Source organism: Scatophagus argus, chromosome 15 (assembly GCF_020382885.2).
Source record: "Scatophagus argus isolate fScaArg1 chromosome 15, fScaArg1.pri, whole genome shotgun sequence".
Taxonomy (NCBI): Eukaryota; Metazoa; Chordata; class Actinopteri; family Scatophagidae; genus Scatophagus; species Scatophagus argus.
In genome coordinates this window covers 1,466,028-1,489,422 of record NC_058507.1, presented here as the reverse complement: position 1 = coordinate 1,489,422, position 23,395 = coordinate 1,466,028, and the positions used below count along the sequence as shown (strand labels likewise).

Below are 23,395 nucleotides of genomic sequence, written 5' to 3'. Positions count from 1 at the left end.
TTCCCCTGATTTACTGGGGACATTTTCTCTGTTAAGATGTTTTGGTGATTGTTCATTTTCTAAAAACAGTTTTTATCACCCAGTTTTGTAGAAGAAAATTAGAAGAGTGCTACACACGTAATGATTATGTTCTACTATTAAATACTGCAATGTACAACACATTCACTATGGGTTGTTGGCTTTAGGAAAATTATTACAGATGCATTAACATGTAATCAACATTTAATATAACTGCTGGCTGTGGCGGTACTCATTTTGTCCATTTTACATACTGCTGACTGTACAGCAGTGTGTCATAAATTATATCCCACTGCAAAGTACTTATAGATGCCACCTAAATGTACCAAAAAGTACACATTTCTCTCTAAAAACATTGTGAAGTAAAGTATGAAGTAGCATATAACTAAAATATTCAAGTAACATACATGTACCTCACAAATGTACTTAAGCACAGTGCTTGGGTAATGTGTGAAAATCACAAAACCTATCAAAAGTATATTCATAAATCCCAGCATGCTATTGTAGCTGTTTCATTTCCTGGCTATATCGAGCCTGGCAGCTGACATCATGTTCATGTCAACACCTAAATATTATTAACATGGAGACACACTAGCCTTTTACCAAAACTGTCAAGCTTTATTTAAAAAACACAAAAGCATTTTAGATAACTAGCTAAGGTTGGTGTTACGGCTGTCGTGAGTTAGCTATAGCCTTAGCTCATTAGTTGTCAACTGCTAGCTTTCAGTGGATCTTACAAATTAAACACGTGTGCTAATAAAATAATGTCTGGTGTGATGCGATGTGGTGTCTGGAGTGAGCCCGACACCTCAGTGTGGTCTCCTGCCACGAGAGGAGGGAAAAGGAAGTCGCAAGATGAAAACGGCTGACAAATTACCATTTGGTTTGGAACAGAAATGCATCACATAAGTAGCATACTTGAAAAAACATGGACACACATACACACACACACACACACACCAGGTGTAGTTACAGTATTATCACACTAGTCATTCAGGTTTAATTAAAAGACACTTTGGTTCATACTTTGTCAGCTTTAAAAAGAAATCACAGAAGTGCATCTTTTCCAGAGGGAATCTGCTGGAAAGTGAGCTCTTCTGTTCATCTAGATTTAAAAAATTCAAACCGTGCGATTACCCTGTGCATATGCCTTATAGTTCATCCTGATGCGTGTCAGTAAAGAAAACCCCATACAAAGCTCACTGAGTCACCATAAATGAATTACTGGGAACCTTTTCATGTCTCTAATGTGAATGAGATTTTGGTTCACTCACAGCAGGACTTCTCTCGAGTCACACCCACACTCACACTGCCAAATCATGTTATTCTACTCTTTGCCATTTGAAAGCTGCTGTGCTGGGCGGCTCCGGTAACTGTCAGGATGTGATGCAATGCAAAGAGTCAAAGCCGCTCTGAACTAGAAATATTACAACAACAAAAAATATCAAAACAGGTAAAAATCTAAAAAAAAAACCACAAGATTCGCAGTATATTGTTTTTTTAGTGAAGAAATCCATGTACTTTGTACTAAGGAAAGTTTGCAGGATATGTACCAAAGGTCGTCAATCAAACTGCCACTTCAGAGAGCCACCGGAAACTTTACCAAGAGAAAACAAATCTTTTTCCACGTAGTTAAACATTCATATTTGGGGTTGTTTTCACTGGTCTTCATGGAGTATTTCTTCTGGTTCCTTTGCATTGAAAGAAAAAAATAAACAGCTCACTCAAATGTATTTAGTCTGCATAATGACATCTTTAAGCACTTTTCTAGCCTGAATGTACCTCATGCTCACAAACAACGCCGGCTCAGTGAATGATTCTAGATAGCACGCTGGTGTCTGAAACATCCGCGTTCGTATGTTTTACATGCTTCAGCTGAGATGAATGACAAACTCAAAGGACTGAGTCTGAAAAACCAGTCAGTTGGTATGATGATTCAGTTTCACTTTTATGCTGCCTTCTTTTCTCTCTGGTAGCCGTGTTTTTTATGCGGCCTGGATTTGAGTCTCAAAGCTGATTCGCTCTTCATAGATTCCTTTTTCCCTGTCCTGAGCTCCTCCCCTCCAGGTTTCCACAGCAACAGCTGAGAGTCCTCACCCCCGGTGACCAGAGCCTCCTCCGCTGCGTCCCATAAGAAGCAGCGCACTGTGGACGTGTGGCCTCCTTCGAGGCTCCTCAGCAGGCGAAGCCCCTTGTCATCACACTCCATCAGGTGGAGGTCCCCGCTGTTCTTCCCTCCCACCACCAGCAGCTTCTGGGCCTCCTCCAGCCACCTGCCCCCCACCAGGTAATCCACGCCTCCGCCATCAGCCAGAGGAGTCAGGCTGCGAGCATCAGAGGTGCTGAAAATGGTAAGAGGCTCGTCTGTGTCCAGCTGACTCAGATCCCACAGGTGCAGCCCCTCGTCGTGGCTGAGGCACAGCAGCTGGGTGTAATCTGCTCCGGACCAGCAGACCGAGCCAGCAGACGAGTCGCTGTTGCAGGTGGCCAGCAGCGCCTCCTCCTCCGCCCCTCGGCTCAGGTCAAAAACATTTACAAGGCCGTCTGTGGAGCCGGTCGCCAGACGGTCTTTGTCTCGAGGGTGGAAGCGTACCTGTGTGACATCATCACTGTGCGACTCTGAGTAGACCCCGAGAAGGTCACCACCGGGTTTCCTAATGTCCCAGAAAACCAGGAAGCTGTCTTCATCGTTCACCTGCTCGGTGCCAGCACACAGGAGTGTGTCGCTGCAGCTCAAGTCCAAGCTACAGTAGCTGTGTGACGGGTCACTTTTAAACATCTGGGCTGCCTCTGTCCCAGGGCGGCGGACGTCCCACCCCCGGACCGTCCCGTCAGCAGAACCAGAGTAGAGAAGGTCAGGGGAGGTGTGGGAGAAAACAACACCAGAAAGTGGCCCGCTGTGGCCCTGACACTCTCCCACCAGGCTCAGAGTGTCCTTGTTGTGGAGGTGGATGGTGAAGTTGGAGCAGGTCACGGCCAGCAGGCCAGTGGGCTGCAGGGCGACGTCCAGCAGGTAGGTGGGCTCCTGTGGGCGAGACCGCCGCGCGATGGTCAGACCTTTGAGCCTCTCCTCTAAACCCTCCATGGGAGCTCAGAGCGACGCGAGTCAACCACACTGAACAGGAGGAGAAAACATCACAACGTGAGAAACACACACTCAAAGTTCAGCGTAAACGTCGCCTTCTCCTCTATGGGGAGACTTCATTCACAATTCTGATACTTTAACGCAGTCCTTGCTGCTTGTCCGTGCGGATGCATTAGGACACAACGTTTCATGTTTTGTAATTCAGTATACAGTCAGGAACAACAATGAATGATGATTTAATAAGTACCGCTATCTACTAAACTCGTCACTCCCACCTCCATTTATTGTAATGTGATATTTGAGAACAATAACGTATAATTTGGTGGATGAAAACGATGCCGAATGAAGCACAGCATAATCAGTTTGTCAAGTTAATGAGTCTTGTTATTTTTATATTTGGCATTAAATAAGGAAACAAAAAGTACATCATTTTATAGGGAAATTGGAGTTTGCTTTTTTACCTTATAGTGATTCAAGCAGAAATCAGGTCACAGTGTGGAGCAGTCACCGTTTCTGTAGGTTAGGTGGCGCTATTAAAGTGTCACTTTCTACGTACCCATCTGTTAGAAACTCCCACATACGGAGGGAAAACAGCCGTAAACTTCGCACTCTACTTGCAGACGTCTGACGCCATTTTGAACAAAGTCAGTAAAACACTCCGACGAGAGGATGAACCATTTCAACGTCAGCGTTAATTAAAAACCTCGTGAAAACAACTACTAGCGTCCTGTCACTGTCCTTCCTCCCAAACACGCATGGAGGGCTGCTCGGTGTCACTGTATCTACAGCCGGGTCGGAACCCTTCTCAACAAATGGTTCCGTCTTTGTGCGAAAACAGCCATTTAGATCCCGGATGCCGCGACTTGCTGTTTAACAAACCATTGTTCGGTTTATTTTGATTTCTAGAGACAGATCATCGTCGGTGGTCTTTGCTTTTGTGAGATATCACTCTGTGTTTTGTTCTGTCTTTTGTTTTACTGTACTTTGGGGTGAGGTGCACTTACTCTTCAGTGGCTCCTCTGCAGATTTAAGTCCAGGTTACGGTTCTAACAGAGAGGGGTAGTTCATGTCATTTTCACACTGAGCTGATCTGTTTTTTCACTGTGACAGCTTAAAATCTAATTGCCTATTTCGCCACAAAGGGTTTTTTGATATAAAATACTGATGAATGACATTTGAATGACAAAAATTTTGCAAATAAGTTGTAATTCTGTTCTAATTCTGCCACTGGGGCCAAACTTCAAAGTTACAAAGTGAAGTCTCACCTGGTGACAGGTTCAGAGATCTTTTAGTTCAAGTGTGGGTCCTCAGCTGTCCTGCAGGGGGCAGCAGCAGCTCGCAGTTTTCTGGGAAAATGAGGCCTTGAAGCTGCTTGAATTGAAGATTTTCAGCTGACTCAAATCTGAAGTGGTACCTTTCAGTCCCACAAAGTCACACAGGGATAAATTAACTGAAAACCTCAGTCCCTTCTGGCTGCTGCAGGAGAACATCCTCCAGATGGGACGAAACAAACAGAAATCTTTTCAACTGCCTGAACTCATTTGATAATAATAATGAGGTCTTAAACTTCAGCCCAGGGTGAATTCCTATCTGTCTGCACCCACTCCTGTCTTTACATTCACTTCATATGTAACTGTGACACCTCTAATATTTACTTAACAAGCTTCAGGAGGAAGGGAAGTCATGATTTACACAACACGATGAGGTTACTGTTCAGGAAAATGGGAGTCTGTTCACTTTATGTTACGAAGAGACGAGAAAGACGTTGACAGAGAATATAACAAAACATGTTCTTTTAAGAGTCCCATCCACGATGGCCTCAGTGGCAGCAGGTGTCTTCAGTCCGGCTAGCGTGACTCAGTCATTTCCAATAAAATATTCAGTGACGTTTACCCACAGCCATGTGTGCATGCATGTGTGTTGACCTGCCACTGGGCAGAAGAAGAAGAAACAAAGCGAAACGTCTTTAATGTTCAGGCCAGCAGCTGCAGAGTGTCTCCTCTGCTGTGGCCGGGCAGCTTTGGCAGAGCGAAGTGGAAAAGTGGTCGTCCTGTGACACACCACATCACCACATCACCATCTGTGGATGAAGAGCAGCTCTGCAGCGGCAGAAACCAGAGCGCTGAACAGAAGTCATTAAAAGCCCCTGTGGACTTATTCAAACATGATCAGCAACAAGAGCTGCACACATGTGCTCAGTCACGTTAGACGAGGCTACCCAAAGCCCAAAGGTGACGTTTAGAACGTCGACCAAAGACTGTAAATAACTGAGGAGGTCTGCATGGGCACACAAAATAACACGAAAGCTTCATGAAAAAATGCTTTGAAACTTTGAAGTCACTCTAAACTCTGCTTCATGATTCCTTCCAGACGGCTCATGCTGACACAGCTGCACTTCGGTCACAGATGGTTTCGAGGTCCGTTAGCTCTCCCATCAAGCCCTAAAGGTCCAGCGTGCAGGATTTAGTGACACCTGGAGTTGAGGCTGCAGAATGCAACCAACTGAACACCCCTCATCTCACCCTCCACTGAGGTGAAATAACACCTGAAAAGGTTTGATTCTGTTGCGGAGAGCCGAATGCCTCCACCTTCATGTGTTAATGTGTTTAGAGAACTGAATCTCATGCTAAGCCGCTGAACATGACTTTAAACCTGGGACACATGAACGTTCAGGTTAATTTACCAGCATTAGCATTTAGCTAACAACACTGCTGTCTCACAGCTGCTAACGCGACTCCCACGCCTGTTTATTTCCTATTCATGTTTGTGAAGTTTTCAAATTAAGAACAGGTGAGATTTCTGAAGTCTGGCTGTGCAGATGCGATAATTTCCTGTTTAAGGTGACCGGAACTAAATGAGAATTAGTGCACTGTGAAGTGTATCTCTACAGGCCTGACGGAGACGAGCACAGAGCAGCAGAAACAGTTTATCATAAACTTTATTTCAGTTAATTTCACACAATCAGACAGAAAACGATCTTCATTTGAATCAAAGATCAAATCCAACAATAAAATCTGCAGACACACAAAATACCGTCGAACTGCATCAAAGGTTTTCCAACGTTCACATCTGTCACATCAGGACACGACTGAACTCGGCCGGTTTTAACGAGGAAACGAGAAGAGTCCAACTGAAGACTCTGACACCAGTTTGACAAAAGAACGCCAACAGCGAAACGTCACGGAAACATTTCGCCGAGTGTTTCACCTCATTTTCCTGAAGTGGATCACTTTGACCCAACAGATGAATCACGCAGACATTTGTTTGGTTTTGGACCGACAGACAAAACTCAGTGACTCATTTACGCAGTCAGTCAATGAAAATATGACCGAAGGTAAAGATGAAACTCTTTTGAATTTAGTTAATGATTTTGACTAAAGTTTGACTCAGTTACTAAACTGTGCAGGAAATCATCAAATTATCAATCAGGAAGTCTTTTATTTCCATTTTGCCTCCCTGCAGGAAAACATTAACGCAGCGACAAAAGTGCAAAAGGCAACACGACACGACAGACAGAAAAGAATAAAAACAAAAGTCAGGAGCAGAATTTTCACGTGAAAAATTAAATCGTTCTTCTTCCTGAAAGGCACTGAAGGGAAGCGTGAAGCAGACTTCAGCTAACTGAGCTACGAGCTACACAGTTCAACCACTTTACATTTGGTCAAAGTTTTATATCAAAAGTCTTTGTAGAAAAGAGATCCAGTATTTCAAGAAGACAGAAAATACCTCAAAAGCAACAACCACAGGTTCATGAGTCAACAAGCTCAAAATAATGAAACTAAAAAAGTTCCTGTTTTTCTTAAATGTAAAATTTATAAATTCACTAATAAACTCCCTGATTTTGTTTGTGAACTGAGAGGACGTTTGGGCATAAAAATGTTTGGGTTAAGACTAATTTGGAATAAGAAAAATGGGGAGTGCTTTTCCAAATCTTTTACAATTACAAATAAGAACAAGTGACATTGAAGTACATTTGTGAATTCTAACAAATAAAACAACGTAGGATTAGAACAAATGAATTCTTCTCTCAGCTGTAAAGCAAACAGCTAAATTTGTTCATACAACAGACAAAATTTGACATCCAACAGAGTCACAAAAAAAATATTTTGAGGAATCAGACTTTGAATTTCAATAAATCTGGTGATTCTACCAAAGTACAGCATTTTGGATCTTAAGAGATAATATCTGCTATTATAAAAATGTCTAATTACTAAAAACACATCAGACTGAAACAAATCATGTTTGAGAGATCATCAAAAGTAAAATTTAGGATTGTGACAAATTTTGTGATTCAACAAAACCAAATGAGGAAATTTAGGGTTGCTGGAACAATCAGTAAACGTTTGTCACATGAAAAGGTTTTCGATGAAACTTTTCAATGTTTGAGTTCTTTGTTTGGAACAAATTCTCCTGAACTGTTTCAGTGTACATTTTTCACAGAGTTTAAACGGGACATTCAGCTGGACAAAGAAGTCCAAATCTGCTGTGGTCAACAGGCTGCTGAAACACGTTTCTCATCATCAGCGTCAGGAAGTTCGGTCTCATCTCGTTTATCTGCTCCACCTGCAGAGGAAACGTCCTCCTGCCGGGACGGAAACACCACCGACAACATGTCTGAACACGTTCGGCTTCTCCTCGTTTACCGCTGCTTCACGTCGCGCGTCTCAGAGAAGCTGCTCGATGTCACAGGTTAGAGGCGGCCCTGCAGACCTTTTCCTCTGACTGACACCTGACAGAACGCCTCTGAAACCTGATCCCACCACAGGACCGACAGAAGCTGTGTGTTGTTGATGAACCAAAAACAGGAATATGTGCTCTTTTCTGTTTTCTCACCCTGTTCTGGTCTGAAGTCTGTGTGAGCTCCACCGTTCATTCGTGCATCGTCCACACGTCTGAGCCCAGGTCTGAGCCCAGGTCTGAGCCCAGGTCTGAGCCCAGGTCTGAGCCCAGGTCTGAGCCCAGGTCTGACCCCAGGTCTGACCCCAGGTCTGACTCTGCGGACGATTCAGATACAGAAACCTGAGCTGCTGTGGGGCTGTAATAATAATAATTATCTAATAAATTCAATATGCTGCGAATGCAAATCAGATCAGGGATCAGTTTTCTAAAATTGGACTTTCGGCTTATTGTACCGCTCTGTTTTATGACTTTTTCATCACAATAAAATACTCTTTAGCTGTTAAAGTCCTAATTTTATGATAATTTTACAACAACTACTATTTAGAGAAAAGAATCAGTAATTTCTTGAGAATGTGATTTATGACCTAACGACTGGTGGACTTTGGTCATGTCTTCACTGCAAACCTGTTGGAATATATTACAGTTTTACAGCTTTGTGCAGATTTTCAGCTTGTTGTCAGAATTAGGAGCTTCTCCTTGTAACATCAGAAGCTTTTTCTGAACGTTTCCACGTCACTCTACAGTCTAAGACCCTGAACTTTCCTGTTTAAAATATATATATTTCTTGCTTGAGCTGGATCATCCTGACCTCCTCCTCCCTCCTGACATGTGCAGATGAAACTCTCCTTTGTACAGGAAGTGCCTTCAAGAGCATCTCAAACAGGAAGTCAGTTTACAGTGTTAAAAAATGCTGAGCCAAGTGGACAAATTCCTGTCATCAGGAAAAAGTATTAAAAAACAAAGTGACACTTGAATCATACAGTATGTGCCCGGTCATCAGTCGCTCTCAGCAGAGGACAGACGACAGAAAGGGTGGGAAGAGCCCTTTAGGAAAAGAGTGTGCAGTGCAATCGAGCACGGATCTGACTTCTGACTGCTTCAGTCAGACATCTACCACAGTCCAAAGACCTTAAATACCAGGGTGGGGGGGTCATAAACTCCGACAGAAGAAGAAGGAAGTAGAAAAAAGGGGCTTATTGCTTTGAGAAGAGAGAAAGAAGAGAAGATCAAATATGAAGATTAAGAAAAGCTTCTGACTGAATTAAGCTGGTGGAGGACGAGCGGGTGCTTGGCTCAGTGCATCCTGGGATCAGGAGGAGGAGCCATTTGATTTGACTTTAGATAAATCTAAAGAACAGAGCGGAGAGATATCACTCGCCACACGTAGACCTGATACAGTCGAGGCCAAATGCAGCAGATCTCCCAGCCTTCAGTCAGGAATCCTTTCTGAACCAACCAAGGAAAAAAGAGAACATGTCAGCATCCAGATCAGCGTTCAGGCTTTTATTCACGTTGGTTCCAACGCTGGGAACTCAGGTGGTGAGTATTTAAAGGGTCACTTCACTAACATCCAGTCAGGAAAGCTGCATGTAGCTGAAGAGCAGCGGCACCAGGAAGAGCACGCTGAAGCCCACCGTCCCATAAACGATGTAGCGGTAGGGAAGCTCCACCTCCATGTGCTGCCTGGCCTTCCTCACGTCAGCGCTCGACACTCCAAACACCCAGCACACCAGCGGGATGGTGACGGCCTTCATCAGCGCCCGAGTGGCCATCAGCACCAGCACGCCCACAGCGAGTCGCAGCATGGCGGTGCCCACCAGGCTGGCGCTGAGGGCAGGCATGGCGAAGGGAAGCTGCTCTGGCATCGGGTCGGGCATCAGACCCAGGAGGTGGTTGACGTGGGAGGCCAGGGCCACGCCGGCACTCGAGCCCAGGATCTGAGCAGTGTCACCCCGCGAGGTGCTCCAGGTGTCCAGGTTGAAGGAGAAAAGGCCCAGGCTGAGGTGCAAGGAGATGATGACGAGGGGAGCGTAGCGGCACGTCAGGTTGAAGTTGTCGATCAGGTCCAACGCCGGCAGGATGAAGAGCAGGATCAGAACGCTGTACAAAACACCAGCGATGACGTCCTGGAGGAAAAAGGAAGAGGGGAAAAGAGGGTTACTGCTTTTACCTGATGGCGCTGAAACATAGATGGGAATGTCAGGCCAAAGCAAAGAAAACATGTAACACAATGTGTTAGAAATGTGTTGACGATGTTTTGTATTTGCAAAGTTTGCTATGCTGTCAGTAGTACAACATGCTTTGTGTGTGTGTTTGTGTTAAATCTTGGCAGGAAATGAACTCCGTCCAAGCCTCAAAACAAATCATCTGAGCAGTCTGATTACGACTCCGTCTTTATCGGATAACGTTTGTTAAGAAGATATTTATTGGTGTATTTTTTGCTGATGGATAAGGAAAGTTGAGTGTTGACAGGAAACAGGAAATCAGTGAGAATCAGCGTTGAAAGTACATGTTATCACAGGTTATTGACCCGAGTGGCAAAATGACAGCCGGCTTCGGCCGCAGCGTTTACTGTATGTACAGATTTAACCTCGTGATTATTCATTACTATTCAAATTCATGATTTCCCACAAATCTAAGCGTTTTGGAAACTGGATGAAATTTGAAAAACAAAAAACCTTCTTCTGATGAGCATGTTTCACAATTTTGCCACATTTTGCAGACTAATGTGTTAAATGAGCAAACAGTTCAGTCCGGTCCGACCTGCAGCAACATTCAGCAGAAGAGCATCAGGTCCAGACCAGGGCAGTGACACAGGACAGAGACCAGATTCATTTTGACAGGCTAAACCGTGATCTTATTGAGCCTCATGAAGGACGAGCTGTAGGCTTTCATCATACGTGTGCAGGATTTCCTTTGCTTCAGTCTGACAACAGGTGAGTCAATGAGAAATCAGTGAGGCCTGCTGTAAATGTACACCAGTCTCTGTCCTGTCCCAGCAGGTTGGTCCACTTGGACAGACACCAACGTCCTGTTACAGTTTGAATGCCTATTTGGTTGCTTAAATACACACTGTGGTTGGTGTAAGTGTTGATCTCACAGTCAGTCATTAACCCACAGCCACAGAGCTTGTGTCTCATGCTGGCAAAGGACTCGTGTCCCAGCTGTCTGACTGACAACACACAGTCCACTGCAAGGACACACTTTACCGTTGGACCATTCGGACGCAGCAGTGAACAGGAAACCTCTCAGAGAGTCACTGTGATTTATCGCCTTACTGCTGCAGCCACTGCAAACTCTTATCAGGCCTCTCTCTTCATAACACACGCACACACACACACACACACACACACACACAGGGCGCTGTGAAACAGCGAGCCGCCTAATGTGAAAAAGTGACTGAGCTCTGAGGGAACAGTGAGCCACATGTTGTTTGGAAGATGCTTTTCTCTAAAGGGTCAAGTGTCAGTATGCTGAGCTACTGATAAGTCAGTATGTGAAGCCAGCATGGGCTTCATCTGGAAATCTTAATGACTGAATGGATTCTGCTATCAGCACCTACAGGTTTAAGAATGCATCTCTCTTTAACTTAAACGAAGCCTTTAACACCAAAAAGGTAGTGAAAGTTCTCAGCAAGCAGTCGGGAGAAGTTTAACACGTCAACATCAACAACAACATCATCAGTGGCAGAACAGCTTTTGTCTCTGAGCTCTTCCTGCAGAACAAAGCGAGAGGAAGTCGTTTCATCGGGCCTGATGATTTCCAGAACACATTAAATGCCTGGCAGGCCCGGCAGAGTAAACAGCTAATGGCTTAGCATGTGTTCAAGCTGCACTCCCTGAAACACAACAGTCCACACATGGCCTGGCTGTGCAGGCTTCAGTCCATCAAACCAACAGTCCAGAACCCAAAGACTCTTCAGTTACTGTCAGGAAGGACAAAGAGAAGCAGCAGGGGGGACAACGTCTGCAGGACTGAGCTGACATGTGAAGGTTTTTGTTGGTACAGACCTTAATTACATCTTCATGAGATCAAGTGTGAGGAAAAACGAAGAAGAGCAGCAGGAGTTTCTGAGTTACACAAAGATGATTTTATCCAGACTGCCTGACAGCACGGCGAGAGGTCAGTGAAGATGAGGAGGAGGAGGAGGAGGAGGAGGAGGAAAGTGCTGAATGAGAGGAAGACAGAGAGAGGACATGAGGACTGAAACAGGAAAAAATAGTAAAAGTACTTTGTAGGAAGGAAACAGGTGGTGAAATGGTTCCTCGCTGTAAACAAACAATGCAGTCATGTGTGTTGGTGGTTGGACACACGTTACATCCTCTCCTGCTGAAAGTCCACAAAAAGATTTCTGCAGACTGAACTTTGGTCAAAGCTGCAGAGCAGACTGGCCTTTCTTCTTCCTCCCAGCTGTGCCGTTTCACTGCTGTCTGAAAGCTTGGCGCTGCGTTTGGCCCAGAGACCAATCAAGTTTCATGTTGACCAAAAAGTGACCAGCACACCAGTCCCTAACTCCACGGTCATTAGCTGGTGGCTCGGTCGCCAAAGCTTCAGAAAACGTGCACATGTAATGTCAGTCAGCAGTTAGAGGCCCAGTCTGTCCCGACGGTGGCCGACATCTCGCTTTCCAGGCTCTGGCTAACAGATTATTCAACTCCATCCTCACTACTCCGTGGATCCAACATCAAAGCTCCCGTAACTCCGCAGTTGTCAGAGAATCGCTGATATCTCTGCTCATTCTGCTATGGCTAATAAAATTTTGTCTGAACGTAGCTGATGTCTGCTGCCGTGACTGGTTAACCAAAGCCAAGTTTCATTACCATCGTGCTCCTGTGGAGATTCAGCCTCTCTGAGGACCAGCTGAAAGATCAGCCAGTGTGTCACTGCTGTTTAACTCTCATTGAATATGAGCTGAAATAATGTGTAACAGCAGCTCAATTTCTGCTTGTATCATTCAGAAAAATGGATTTTACAAATTCATTTTAAATTCTTACACTCGGAGGTTATGAAGAGATCACGCTGAAGGTGATTTGGACCCAAACAGCCTGTCAGGTTATTTAACTGCACCCTGTGGGAGCCATTTTGGGTGTGTTTTCCCATTTTTAAATTTATAGAGAAGCATTTGGAGGAGCTTGTAACAAACTGACAGGCAATATTTATTGAGATTAAGAGAATTTAAACGCTGTCTCACTGTGAAAACCATAATCACAGTAACGAAGTCGCTGTGAGGCAACACTATTACTCATTAGATGGACTGAGGTTTTCTAATGTCTCACAGCTGTGGGGTTTGGAGGCACATGAAGGCATGTCTCAAACAGTTGCTCAGATGACTCAGGCCAGCGTCCTTTAATTTACTGACAGTAAATTGCAAATCTGATTAACAGCTGAACAAATTAATCATCTCACGTTTTCTGGGTCAGGCCTTGATTATCGGAGGACAACAGGAATATTTTTTCTCCCGGAGGAGGTCACGGATGGAGCAGAGAGTTCTCCTCAGACATCCATGTGGTTCCTGAGGTGGAGGCCTGGACCGCGACACCGCCTGCAGGCACTACCTTCCAAAGTTTGTCTGGGAGGACGGCCAGCGCGCTCTAACGTCTGCTGGTCCCACGCCAACCGTCAGCCCCTCCGACAGGGCCGGGGCAGTTGCCACGGCGACAGACAGCCCAACAGCACACCATGACATCACTGAGCAGTGACTGAGGTTGCCCCAAATGAGGGTTAATGTGAACGACGTGTGGACAGAAGAATCCACACACACACATCTGTGGTCCCCGAATTATTTCTCAGGGCCCAAAAATAACTTCTGAGCCGAAAATAAAAAATAATCCAAGCCTTTAACTCATCAAGAGGTCTGAGCAGGATATGCATGAGGTCTGTGGAGATTAGCATTTTATTAATCCAACATTTTGATCTGATGAAAACAGAACCCAACTTTAGAGCTAAAACTCTACAACAAAAATCATTTATGTTTATTACTTACTTACTTACTCGTCCAGTCAATTTGGATTTTTTCAGCTGATATCCGACTCCTGCCGCTTTAAAAAGAAGTTCATATGCTGCAGTTTAAGCACACATGAGGGGAGGGAAGGCTAAGACGCACATTATCTGAATCTTTCTCTATCCAGATGCAGCAGTTTGACATCAGGATGGCGACAACAACATGCCGGACGTCTTCCTCTTCCTCGTGGGATGAGATTGTTTTGCACAACCAAACACGCAGAGGCCATAAAGGACTGCTGTGTTGTCAATATTCTGAAAACAAATACGACTTGCGAAAGAAATATGATGCTATAACAAACTTCAGTTATTTATTTTGATATGATTATGTTAAGTCAGTAAAATTTTCTTTATGCTTATTTATCATTTTTGACAAATCTCTAAACTAAACAAAAAGGACTTCAAAACTAAAAGACTACTGCACTTCACAAAGAGACACAGGTCTCACTAAGGGCTTTTTATTATCCACTGGATGTTCATTACCCAGACTCACTGTAACGCTGCAGGGCAGCAGGGAAACACACCCACCAGGTGCTGTTCGATTGTGTTTTCATGACTGTACCTGTACTGTGCAGCAGCCATCTCATCTCACTCAAACCCTGCTGTCGGCAAAACAGTCTGCTGACGTGAGAGCAGCAGATAAAAGCTGCAGGAGCAGGTTTTTGCAGGCACGAATATGCCCGAGTAGCTCTATGGTAAGAAGTGTGAGATGTTGCTGCTGACTGTGTTAACCACCGTGAGACAGACGAAGGCCTCGTCATGTGGAAGACGTGATGCATATTCCAGATCAGGAACACAGGAAGAAGATACGGTTTCCTTCATCACCTTTGACAGGACGTTGTGATCATTTCAGCATGAAGGAACTTTAACATGTCCTCAGTAAACATGCATTCAGAGCGATAAAAATGAAATTATTATTATTATGATGTGATTTCAGGGAGCATCCAAGATCATCATGTCAGCCGCCTTCCTCCCTGCTGGGTGTACACCAGCAGCCTGACGGATGTTAGTAAACTCGGATTGTTTTCTCCACATTTCTGCAGCAGGAAAACCATTGTGTGGAGGCTTAAGTTAAGACTCCACCTTCTGCTTTCAGGCTTCCTGTTTCACACCCTGCCTGCTAATCGCACCACACACACAACACCACAAGGACTTTTCAGAGTCCAAGTCCAACCAAACATGCTTCTGTGTGTGATTACTTGGCCTGGACGTTCGAGCAGATCACACTGCTCGGCGTTCGTCTGCTGCAGAGGAAGTGTTTCTCTGAGCTCACCTCAAAGCTTCTGGGAGATTCTGAACACGAATGAAACAGCAAATGACCACCTGCTGTGCAAAGACAGAGTGGAGTTAAGGTGACCGGAGACGACCTCCGTGTTCACTCATATGTCACAGACATCAAGCCTTATTGTTCTCTTCAGATTATTGTTCACAACAGCTGACACATGAACGTGAACCACAGATCCATTTACCAGCTGTTTTGGAGCTTTTAGCTGCTGTCTTCAGCAGCTGATGGAGCTCAGTTGTTGACTGTGAGATGTTAAACATTCACATTATGTGCAGTGACTGTGAGTGCAAAGTCACTATCAGCCTGACCTCTGAACGACTGACCCACCGTCAGTTCACTGAGCTCACAGAGTGATGAAGCTGGAGGAGGACACGAGCAGGCAGAGCCGTGCTGATCAGATAATCAATCGACCTCGACCGATCGCCCGCTGATGACACAGAGCAGCTGTAGGACGCCACACAGGAACACACACTCAGCTTCTCTGACCTGCGACTCTTTCCTGTCACACTGTGTGGCATGTTTTCAAATTACCGTGACAGAATTATGTGTTAGTTTGACAGCTGCAGTCTGACGCCACAGAAATCAAACAGCTGCACTCCTGTTATTACTGTCAGCCTTTCCAAACCATTTCTGTGCCACAGTCAGAAAGTCTCCAGGAAAATGACCAAATCCCTTCTCTGCACATTCACAGTTTTTGACTTGTGTTGTTAATATGTGTGGTTGCTGTGTGTGAATTCTGGAGCCGAGGTGACTGCTGGTCAGATACTGTTTCCCACATGTCAGCTATCGTGTCCAAACGGACGCCGACGCCAAACTGGCACTGCAAGTGGCGAGGCTGGCACCATCTGCATGCATGCGTGTGTGTGTGTGTGTGTGCGCGCGCGTGTGTGGACTCACCAGGACCGAGTGCATCCCCATGTAGATTCGGCTGAAGCAGACCAGCAGACACCAGCAGAGGGCCAGGCTGAATCCCAGTGAGAAGGGATACTGTGGAGGTGAAGGGACACACAGCTGAGATGTGCACGCTTAAAACTTGTTTAAACACGTAAGATTTAAACTCTGAATCACTGATGGATTCTTCCTCACAGAGGAAGGACATAACAGTGCTGTCTGAACTCTTCTAACTTCTACCAAAACAAATCACAACGACGTGAACGAGGCAAATAAATTAACATAACTGAATAAAAACTTGTGACTAACTTGTGACTTTTTTACTTGATAACAACAACGCATGGATGAAACAATGCAGGTTTCCAACTTTTATGAAGCTGGAAATTCATTTAAGACACCTGAATACACTGAAAACAAAGCAAAATAATTTGAAACATTTTAAAGCTGCACTCATTTCGACCGTTTAGCACATCCCATGCTGCACTTTGCCTGTGATCCCTGTTACGCTGCGCTTCATATTTTGCAATACATAACTTGAGTAGATAATGAGTCTCTGCATCAAAGTGCAGATATCAGAGCCCTTCATGATTATTGTTCTGACCTGGTAATAAAAGTGTGTGAGCCGCAGCTGGCGTTCAGCTACAGAGGATACGATTATCTGCTGGTGCGGCTGGACTCAAAGGCCCTCATAAATATTTCAGCAGTTCTGCTGTTTCCTTATCAGATGCACTCGTTGTGTAGCAGCGATGAGGGAGGGAAAGAAACACTGGCTTCACGCTGCAGCTCAAAGTGTCCAAAGTCAGATTCTCTTTTGCCTCATGTGACTCAGATCATTTGTCTCCTAACAGCACAAACTGCATGACTACACAAGCTAAAATCTGATCCTGAGTGGGTTTCCTTCTCTTTCCGCTCATCCTGCTGTCGTCACCGACACACGTAAAGATGGCCGACACGTCTCCACTTCCTCCCACTACACAAAAGCGGAGCTAAAGCATCCCAGATACGAGCACCGCCATCTTGTTCTGGTGAACAACATTAACATTTTCTCCATCCAGCAGCAGTGAGTGAAGGCCTTCTGTACCACTGAGGTGTGTAGGACACACAGGTCTAACAACATGTCTCACTCTAAAGCTCTCCGTTTGCCCTTCATGAAGTGTGTCAGTCTGCCAGGTGAACTTCCACATGATACCTCCTGTGCTGACATGTTGCATGGACAGAGAGCTGTTCTGTGCTCAGTGCTGAACTCCAGCCTCTTTGTATTTTACTGCACAAACGTATTTTTGTCACACAGAGATCAGCTTTGTTCTGAACAATGGCTGCTTATCTGCCAAAGTAGCTGTTGGTGAAGTGGACAAACTAAGCACGGCTGAATCTGACCCGCAATTATCCAAAGGCATGTGCTGATTTCACAGCTTGACCTTAATGGAAAAGTAAATAATAACAGTAAATGTAATGCATTAGCGGTTAACTGATTAGTTATTTATGTGTGGTTTCTCCCTTTTATGGCCAAACTCAAACAAATCTGACTGTGTTAACTGGATATATTTCATCTTGATCAATCAAAATTGCATCCTGGCAGACAACAGATATACAGCGTTGTAAAAAGAATCAATATAACACCATTTTGTGATCCAAATGGCAATTTAGACCCCAACTAACTCACTGACTAACTACTGACAAAGCAACAAAGACAGAAGATCGAACATTTAGTGCCACCATGAGGTTTACATTTGAGGTTACGACTGAAATGTCTCCATGACGTTTGGCACACATTAAACTCACGTTCCTACGACCAAATACCTACAGAACTGGTGACGTTCCCATCAGGCTCAGCTGCATGTTAACGCTGTCACTGAGAACACGTTCGCACGTTCGAACATGTTGAGCGTCTTTTACTGAAGGACAAAACACAACAGTATGTGGCTGTCTGATTCCAGCAGACACGGCGGACAGACAGCCCCCGTGAGGACGTCCCACAGGTGTTCCCCTTCACCAGGCTGCACTTTCAAGTGTCTATTACAGACTGAGAAGTCTTCAAAAATGGGGTCAGCTCAGAGGGAGGGTTTTGGTTGAGCAACAGGCGCCTTTAAGTGCGCGGATTAGCTGTGAAGCCGGATGAGACGCCGCCAGACACCATCACGCTCGCACCAACGCTTGTTTGGGGAAAACCCAGCATCAAGTCTGAAGGGAGAGAAGGGAGGGCGAGACAGAGGAAACCGTCTGTGGAGATGTTGTCCAAACAGTGTCCTCTGTCCATGTGCAAACAGAGTGCGGTCACTGGGTCCCACGGCCATGTTTGCCTGCTCGCTCTGGCCCTGTGCCTGAGGCCACGGCGGTGCTGCAGCAGTCGCCTCTCTCACAGTTTTATGGACACGGTGGTTGCTTTGTGTGGCCGGTGGTTCTCTGCACACTACTTATTGAGTGTCAGCCTCAGCGTCGGCTTCGCTCTCTGCTCCCCCACGTGACGTATACTGTACAAATACACAGTCCACACACATACGGCCAAAGCACACGGCTCTCAGGGTGTGCTGTGTTTGACTTTCAACACTACATACATGGAAAAAAGTCAGGTCTGTGGGAAAGGATGTCAATATCCTCTCTTTGAAAGTTAATTTGTATTTAATTTGTTAACATTTTCACCTTTAAATGTCAACATGAGAACAATGTTTTACTTCACACTCACTCACACGACGACACAATAAGACAGCAAACTAAACCTACAGAAATCCACAGAGTGTTACTGAACGCAGTATGTGGACAGTCAGCCATGCTGCATTCAACTTGTTCATGGATATCAAAGTAACACCATGTAACAAGTACTGCAATTCAGACTGCAGAGGTACAGCTGCTGGATAAATGTGGTGGAGTAAAAGGTACAATAGCACACTGTGTAGTGTAGTCATAGAAGTGTGTGAATGCATCCATCTCTGCCAAAACAAAAAATGTGCAGAAGTAAACATCTCAGCAGTTCACAAGTTTCTATCATTAACCGAGTGGTGCAAGCGTCAAATCCCATCTCCATGTCCCACTTTTGAATGCAACAGCAGATATTTGATCTGCATCTGCAGTGCGAATGACAACACAATCTAAAACTCAGGGCTGGAGTTGCTACACAGTTGAAATCATTTGTGCTCACAGGAAGAGCTGCACTGTTCCCACCCAATGGTCTCGCTCATGGGAGGAAGTCTCACACAAAGCCTGTTTACCATAATGCTTTCTGTTCTGCCTCTGCCGGCCGTAATGAGAATTTACATCTCACAATCTGATAAAATCGAGGTCTGGTTTTTCAATCGAGCAACGCCTTCCACTCTTGGATCTCCTGTACATCTTTTCTCCTCTCATCCCTCCTCCAGCCCTCTTTGCCTTTAGTCTATTTCCTTCTCTTTTATCGTTCCTCCTCCTCACTACTTTTTGGCATTAATCCCCTCTTCTCTCCTCTGTGCTTTCTTCATCTCTTGCCCTCGAGTCTCATCTTGTCTAATCTCCTCTCATCTCCGATCCAGTCTAATCTTTTCTCTACTGCCTCCCACTCTTTTGCCTTCTCCCTCCTTCTTTCCTCTCCTCGCGCTGCTCTTTCCTGCCGTGTGCCTCGTCTCCTCCATGATTTCACTCTCAGCAGAGTCAGACATCTGGCTCTAGTTACTGTCTGAGCTGGAGGAGGGCAGCGGTGGGATGGGAGGAGGACCGTCTGACTGTGGCCCATCCAAATGCAAACATCCCAGCTTTGCCCTGACAAGTCGTCTGAGGTCGCAGTTCAGCAGGGATCTTCTTCCCTGCCGCAGATACGGCAATCGGCAGGAAACGTGAAGGACAAACCCCGCAGTCAAGGCTCTGACATCCTCCTCTGGTCAGAAAATATACACTAAAGTCAATGAGATCAGGTAGTACTTATGCTTCCATGGGCCTCCAGTACAGGAGGTAGAGAGAGAGAGAAGAGAGAGCTACAGGCACTAAATCAGTCTTATCTCAGAGTCCTGCACTCGAAGGTCAGGGGGTCGACTCTCTTATCTCTCGCTCTGGCAGACAGACGGGGAGGCAAAGAGTCGTAAATCAGTCCCACCTCCGCTCTCGCCTGCTGTGATGTGAGCACAATACAGGAATCCCACATGTTTCTCTTCTCAAAACCCACCCACAAAGTAAAGACTGCTGAAAGGGGATGGCAACAAACCACAACAACCAGCACGTTTGCATTTTTTTTCTTTTTCCCAGGAGGCACAGCTCGTTTTGTTTGACACTAAATGAGTGAATCAACGCTGTGAAAATTCAACAAGCAGTACGAGTGCTGCATTAACACTTATTTTCATAATCAGTTCATCTGCTGATTATTTCCACGATAAACCGATTAATGATTTCATCCATCTAGAATGTCAAAAAATGTGAAAAAGGCTAACTGCAGTTCCCCAGAGGAAGTACAGGGGCCAGTAACTCATTTTCTAAGATAAACTGATTATTTATTGCTACATTTTTGTTGTACGTGATCCCACGGAGGAGGGCTGAATGAACTTTTCTTGTTTCTCAGCTCTGTGAGACCCACACAGACTTCCTGCTGTTTGATGGTCACGTTCCCCACTGTGCAGATCCACAATAAGATGGTGCAAGAGGACAACAGAGACTTTGTTGGCTTTTACAGACTGGACGCAATGAGGTGTTGTTTCTCCTGAGAGAACAGGAGGAGAAGAAAAGAACAACAACAGAGAACGGCTTTAATGCTGCAGCCATGTTATTCCAGTGATTTGGGACATTTCAGACTTTCGTAACGCTGGAAAACAGGAGGCAGAACACAGGCTGACGTCAAGAGACGCCCAGTGGGTGTCAAAGTTGAGGAGGTGGCGAAAGTTAGTTTGAATTTGTAGCCACGTGATAGCACACTAACCATTACTGCCCGAGGTGTTAACGGGCCAGCTTACTCCATGTCACCATGTGAACATCCATCAGGTGTGGGCATGTTAACAAGCACGTTAGCATCTAGCTCGAAGTACAGCCGAGTCAACGCACAAGTGAGCCTCATAAAATATTTTATTATTATTGTCAGTCATTATCTTGTTCCAACACGAGCCTCGCTGGCCTGCCTGTGTTGCTGTACAGACTTACAGAGCAGAGCAGAGGACAGACATGAAGGGAGGGTGGAATCAGCTGTGCAACAAAAGCTTCCCAACAACAAATCATTATGAGCATAATTCATCTAAAACCAAAGACAGACAGACAGACAGACAGACAGGCGCTGACTCCTCTTAACCCTCGTGACATAAATGATTAGAAGAACTGCTGCTGAATCATCTGTTGATCAGACAGACAGGCAGACCACCTGCCCAAACTCACTTCTGTAGGTCTGCTGTACATCAGGACTGCAGATCATCATGTGGGTCGAGCCTAATTCTTAGGGATGAAACTACTGACAGAGTAGTTTTAAAAGGCAACTACTCAACTCAGATATGAATGGAGAAGATCAAAATAAAGGAATGAATTGACCAGGTGTCTAAATGACCCCTAAATGAGGTCCAGATTGTTTCGGTTAAAAGGGTCAGCAGTTCGCGGGGCTCTCAGGGATGCACTTGGTCATATGTGTGGAAGTGCTGTGAAATGCTGTGAAACCGTCACATGAGGGACTTTGTCAGCTACCGTCTTTGAAATCAGGAAGAAGCAACTCGTGCCAACTTCCCCTCCTCTCCTCCCGCCACACTTCAGATTTAAGACGACTGTTAACACCGACAGCATGTAAGGCGGCTTTACTGTACCTCCCAGCGGCCGTAGGTCATGAAGAACAGGGAGAAGGGGATGGCCGTGCCCGACATGGCGTGTGTGGACGGCATGCTGTACTCCGAGTTGTAAAGCATCTCCACTTTGACCACAGGCGGCGAAGCGGGCCGAGACCAGCCGATCACATCCTTAGTGCACTGACCCAGGTACATGACCCAGACCCACACCATGATCAGCCTCCTGCTCACGAAGGCGTCCACGTTCCACATGAGGAAGGGGAAGAAGGTGATGTAGAAGAGCTCGTTGCCCAGCTCGGTTCCGAACGTGAACAGGTAGTACAGGAACCGGTTGTCGATCATGAACTCCTGCCCGGCATCGCCCGTGAGAGAGTTTTTGCGAAGGGGTTTCAGAGTGCTGCTCCCCGGAGGACATGGGGCTTCACGGCCCTTCCCAGTTTCCTTCTCCTCTTCTCTGGTCGCCCCTTGGCCGCTGTGACCGCCCCGAGCTGCGGCGGTGGTCCCGGCGAGGCTGTGGCCGTTACTCCCCCCACCAACCGTTTCTCCGCCGGCGGTCGCCGCGGACACCGCTGCCCCGTTCTGAGAAGAATTTTCACTTTCCTCTCCGTTGTTTTTCACATCGTTAGAGCCGACAAACCTCTTCCGAACGCCCGCTGTTGTCGTTTGTACTTTGTCGCCCTCCCCGGCTCCAATAACGGCCATGATTTCACTCTCATTTTCCGCGGTGAGGTGATGGTGGCAAGCCCCGTTGTTGTGCGGGTGAGCCCGGTCCGCTTCCTTGCTGGTACTGGCGGTACTACCGGCAGAGACGGTTCTCGAAAACGTCCCGCGTACCCCGCAAATGTGCTGAAAGCGGGCGACAAGGTGGGGGTCTTGCGAATAGTGGAACAGCTCTAAAAGCCGACTTCTTTTCTCCATGTTTAGTCCGGGTTGCTGAAAGGAGAAGCTCGGACTCCGCTACTTTCCCCAGGCAGCGGACGGTGTACGCTAGCTGTCCGGCTAACGTTAGCTAGCTGACCCGTACATCATGTCAGAGCGCTGCACAGAAGTGAACCCCGAACCGTTTAAAAGCTGAGGCAAGTTGTGTCGGCGGCCAGTATTGTCCAAAAAACGACGAAATGATGCAAAACAATAACGGATAACCCGAACGGATCGGGTCTTGTTCGAGTCCAGATGTGTTCAGCGTACCGCTACCCAGTATCCTGCAACTGACAGCTCTATGGAGAACAGTCCGGGGAGCGAGTCCGGGGAGCGCGCCTTTCCTGCTGCCTTCCAGTGCTGTCGGAAATTTTGCAGCTAGTCGTAAAACTCAGACTCTGAACGCCAAGCTTGAGTTTTGGGGTTTTTTGTTTGTTTGTTTGTGTTCTCGAGAATCTCGAGGTTTTTATTTTGTTTAACAGCAAATCAACCCGCTTGATCCATTATTTCTAAAAAGTCTGGAACAATTCTTGACTTAATTAGGAAATATGTGAATATGTGAGAAAACCCAAGATCCAAGTTTTTATACCACTGCTGAACACTTTTTGATCCTTTGTAGCGTGGACAGACATAGGAAGGTTCAATGCCGAGGCCAAACCAAAATCTGAAACTGATCTGGCAACTTTTTTTGAAACACATTTATTATCATAGCTACATGCAATTTATAGGCTTTGTTTAAATACTACCGAAACGTATACGAAAAGTTTAATATTGAATATATTAATGTTGTTGAAAATCTCTTAC

At 45.7% G+C, this 23,395-nt stretch overlaps 2 protein-coding genes across 6 annotated transcripts; both read right to left on the bottom strand.

Moving 5' to 3' along the window:
- Positions 1-615: 615 nt before the first annotated feature.
- wdr89 (WD repeat domain 89) lies at positions 616-4,449 on the bottom strand. 4 transcript variants are annotated; one of them, XM_046413764.1, is made up of 2 exons: positions 4,369-4,449; positions 616-3,133 (listed from the first exon to the last, which is right to left on the bottom strand). In XM_046413764.1, exon 2 carries the CDS (start codon positions 3,101-3,103, stop codon positions 1,967-1,969), a length of 1,137 nt encoding a protein of 378 aa, XP_046269720.1. In that variant the 5' UTR covers positions 3,104-3,133; positions 4,369-4,449; the 3' UTR covers positions 616-1,966. The 4 variants fall into 4 exon arrangements, with proteins under 4 accessions (XP_046269720.1, XP_046269718.1, XP_046269719.1 ...); XM_046413762.1 differs by lacking the exon at positions 4,369-4,449 and adding an exon at positions 3,660-3,871; XM_046413763.1 differs by lacking the exon at positions 4,369-4,449 and adding an exon at positions 3,685-3,871.
- Positions 4,450-8,109: 3,660 nt separating this feature from the next.
- sgpp1b (sphingosine-1-phosphate phosphatase 1b) lies at positions 8,110-22,858 on the bottom strand. 2 transcript variants are annotated; one of them, XM_046413753.1, is made up of 4 exons: positions 21,695-22,858; positions 15,966-16,055; positions 9,352-9,909; positions 8,110-9,229 (listed from the first exon to the last, which is right to left on the bottom strand). In XM_046413753.1, the coding sequence occupies exons 1-3, from the start codon at positions 22,589-22,591 to the stop codon at positions 9,358-9,360; spliced, it is 1,539 nt and encodes a 512-aa protein (XP_046269709.1). In that variant the 5' UTR covers positions 22,592-22,858; the 3' UTR covers positions 8,110-9,229; positions 9,352-9,357. The 2 variants fall into 2 exon arrangements, with proteins under 2 accessions (XP_046269709.1, XP_046269708.1); XM_046413752.1 differs by lacking the exon at positions 8,110-9,229 and having other exon boundaries at positions 9,272-9,909.
- Between the last annotated feature and the right edge of the window lie 537 nt (positions 22,859-23,395).

Excerpts from the sequence above, each read along its gene's own strand:
- sgpp1b (XM_046413753.1), bottom strand. The coding sequence starts at position 22,591 with ATGGAGAAAAGAAGTCGGCTTTTAGAGCTGTTCCACTATTCGCAAGAC. Across the intron at positions 16,056-21,694 it reads TGACCTACGGCCGCTGGGAG|TATCCCTTCTCACTGGGATT; the intron begins GTACAGTAAAGC and ends TCACCTCCACAG. Across the intron at positions 9,910-15,965 it reads TGGGGATGCACTCGGTCCTG|GACGTCATCGCTGGTGTTTT; the intron begins GTGAGTCCACAC and ends TTTTTCCTCCAG.
- wdr89 (XM_046413764.1), bottom strand. The coding sequence starts at position 3,103 with ATGGAGGGTTTAGAGGAGAGGCTCAAAGGTCTGACCATCGCGCGGCGG.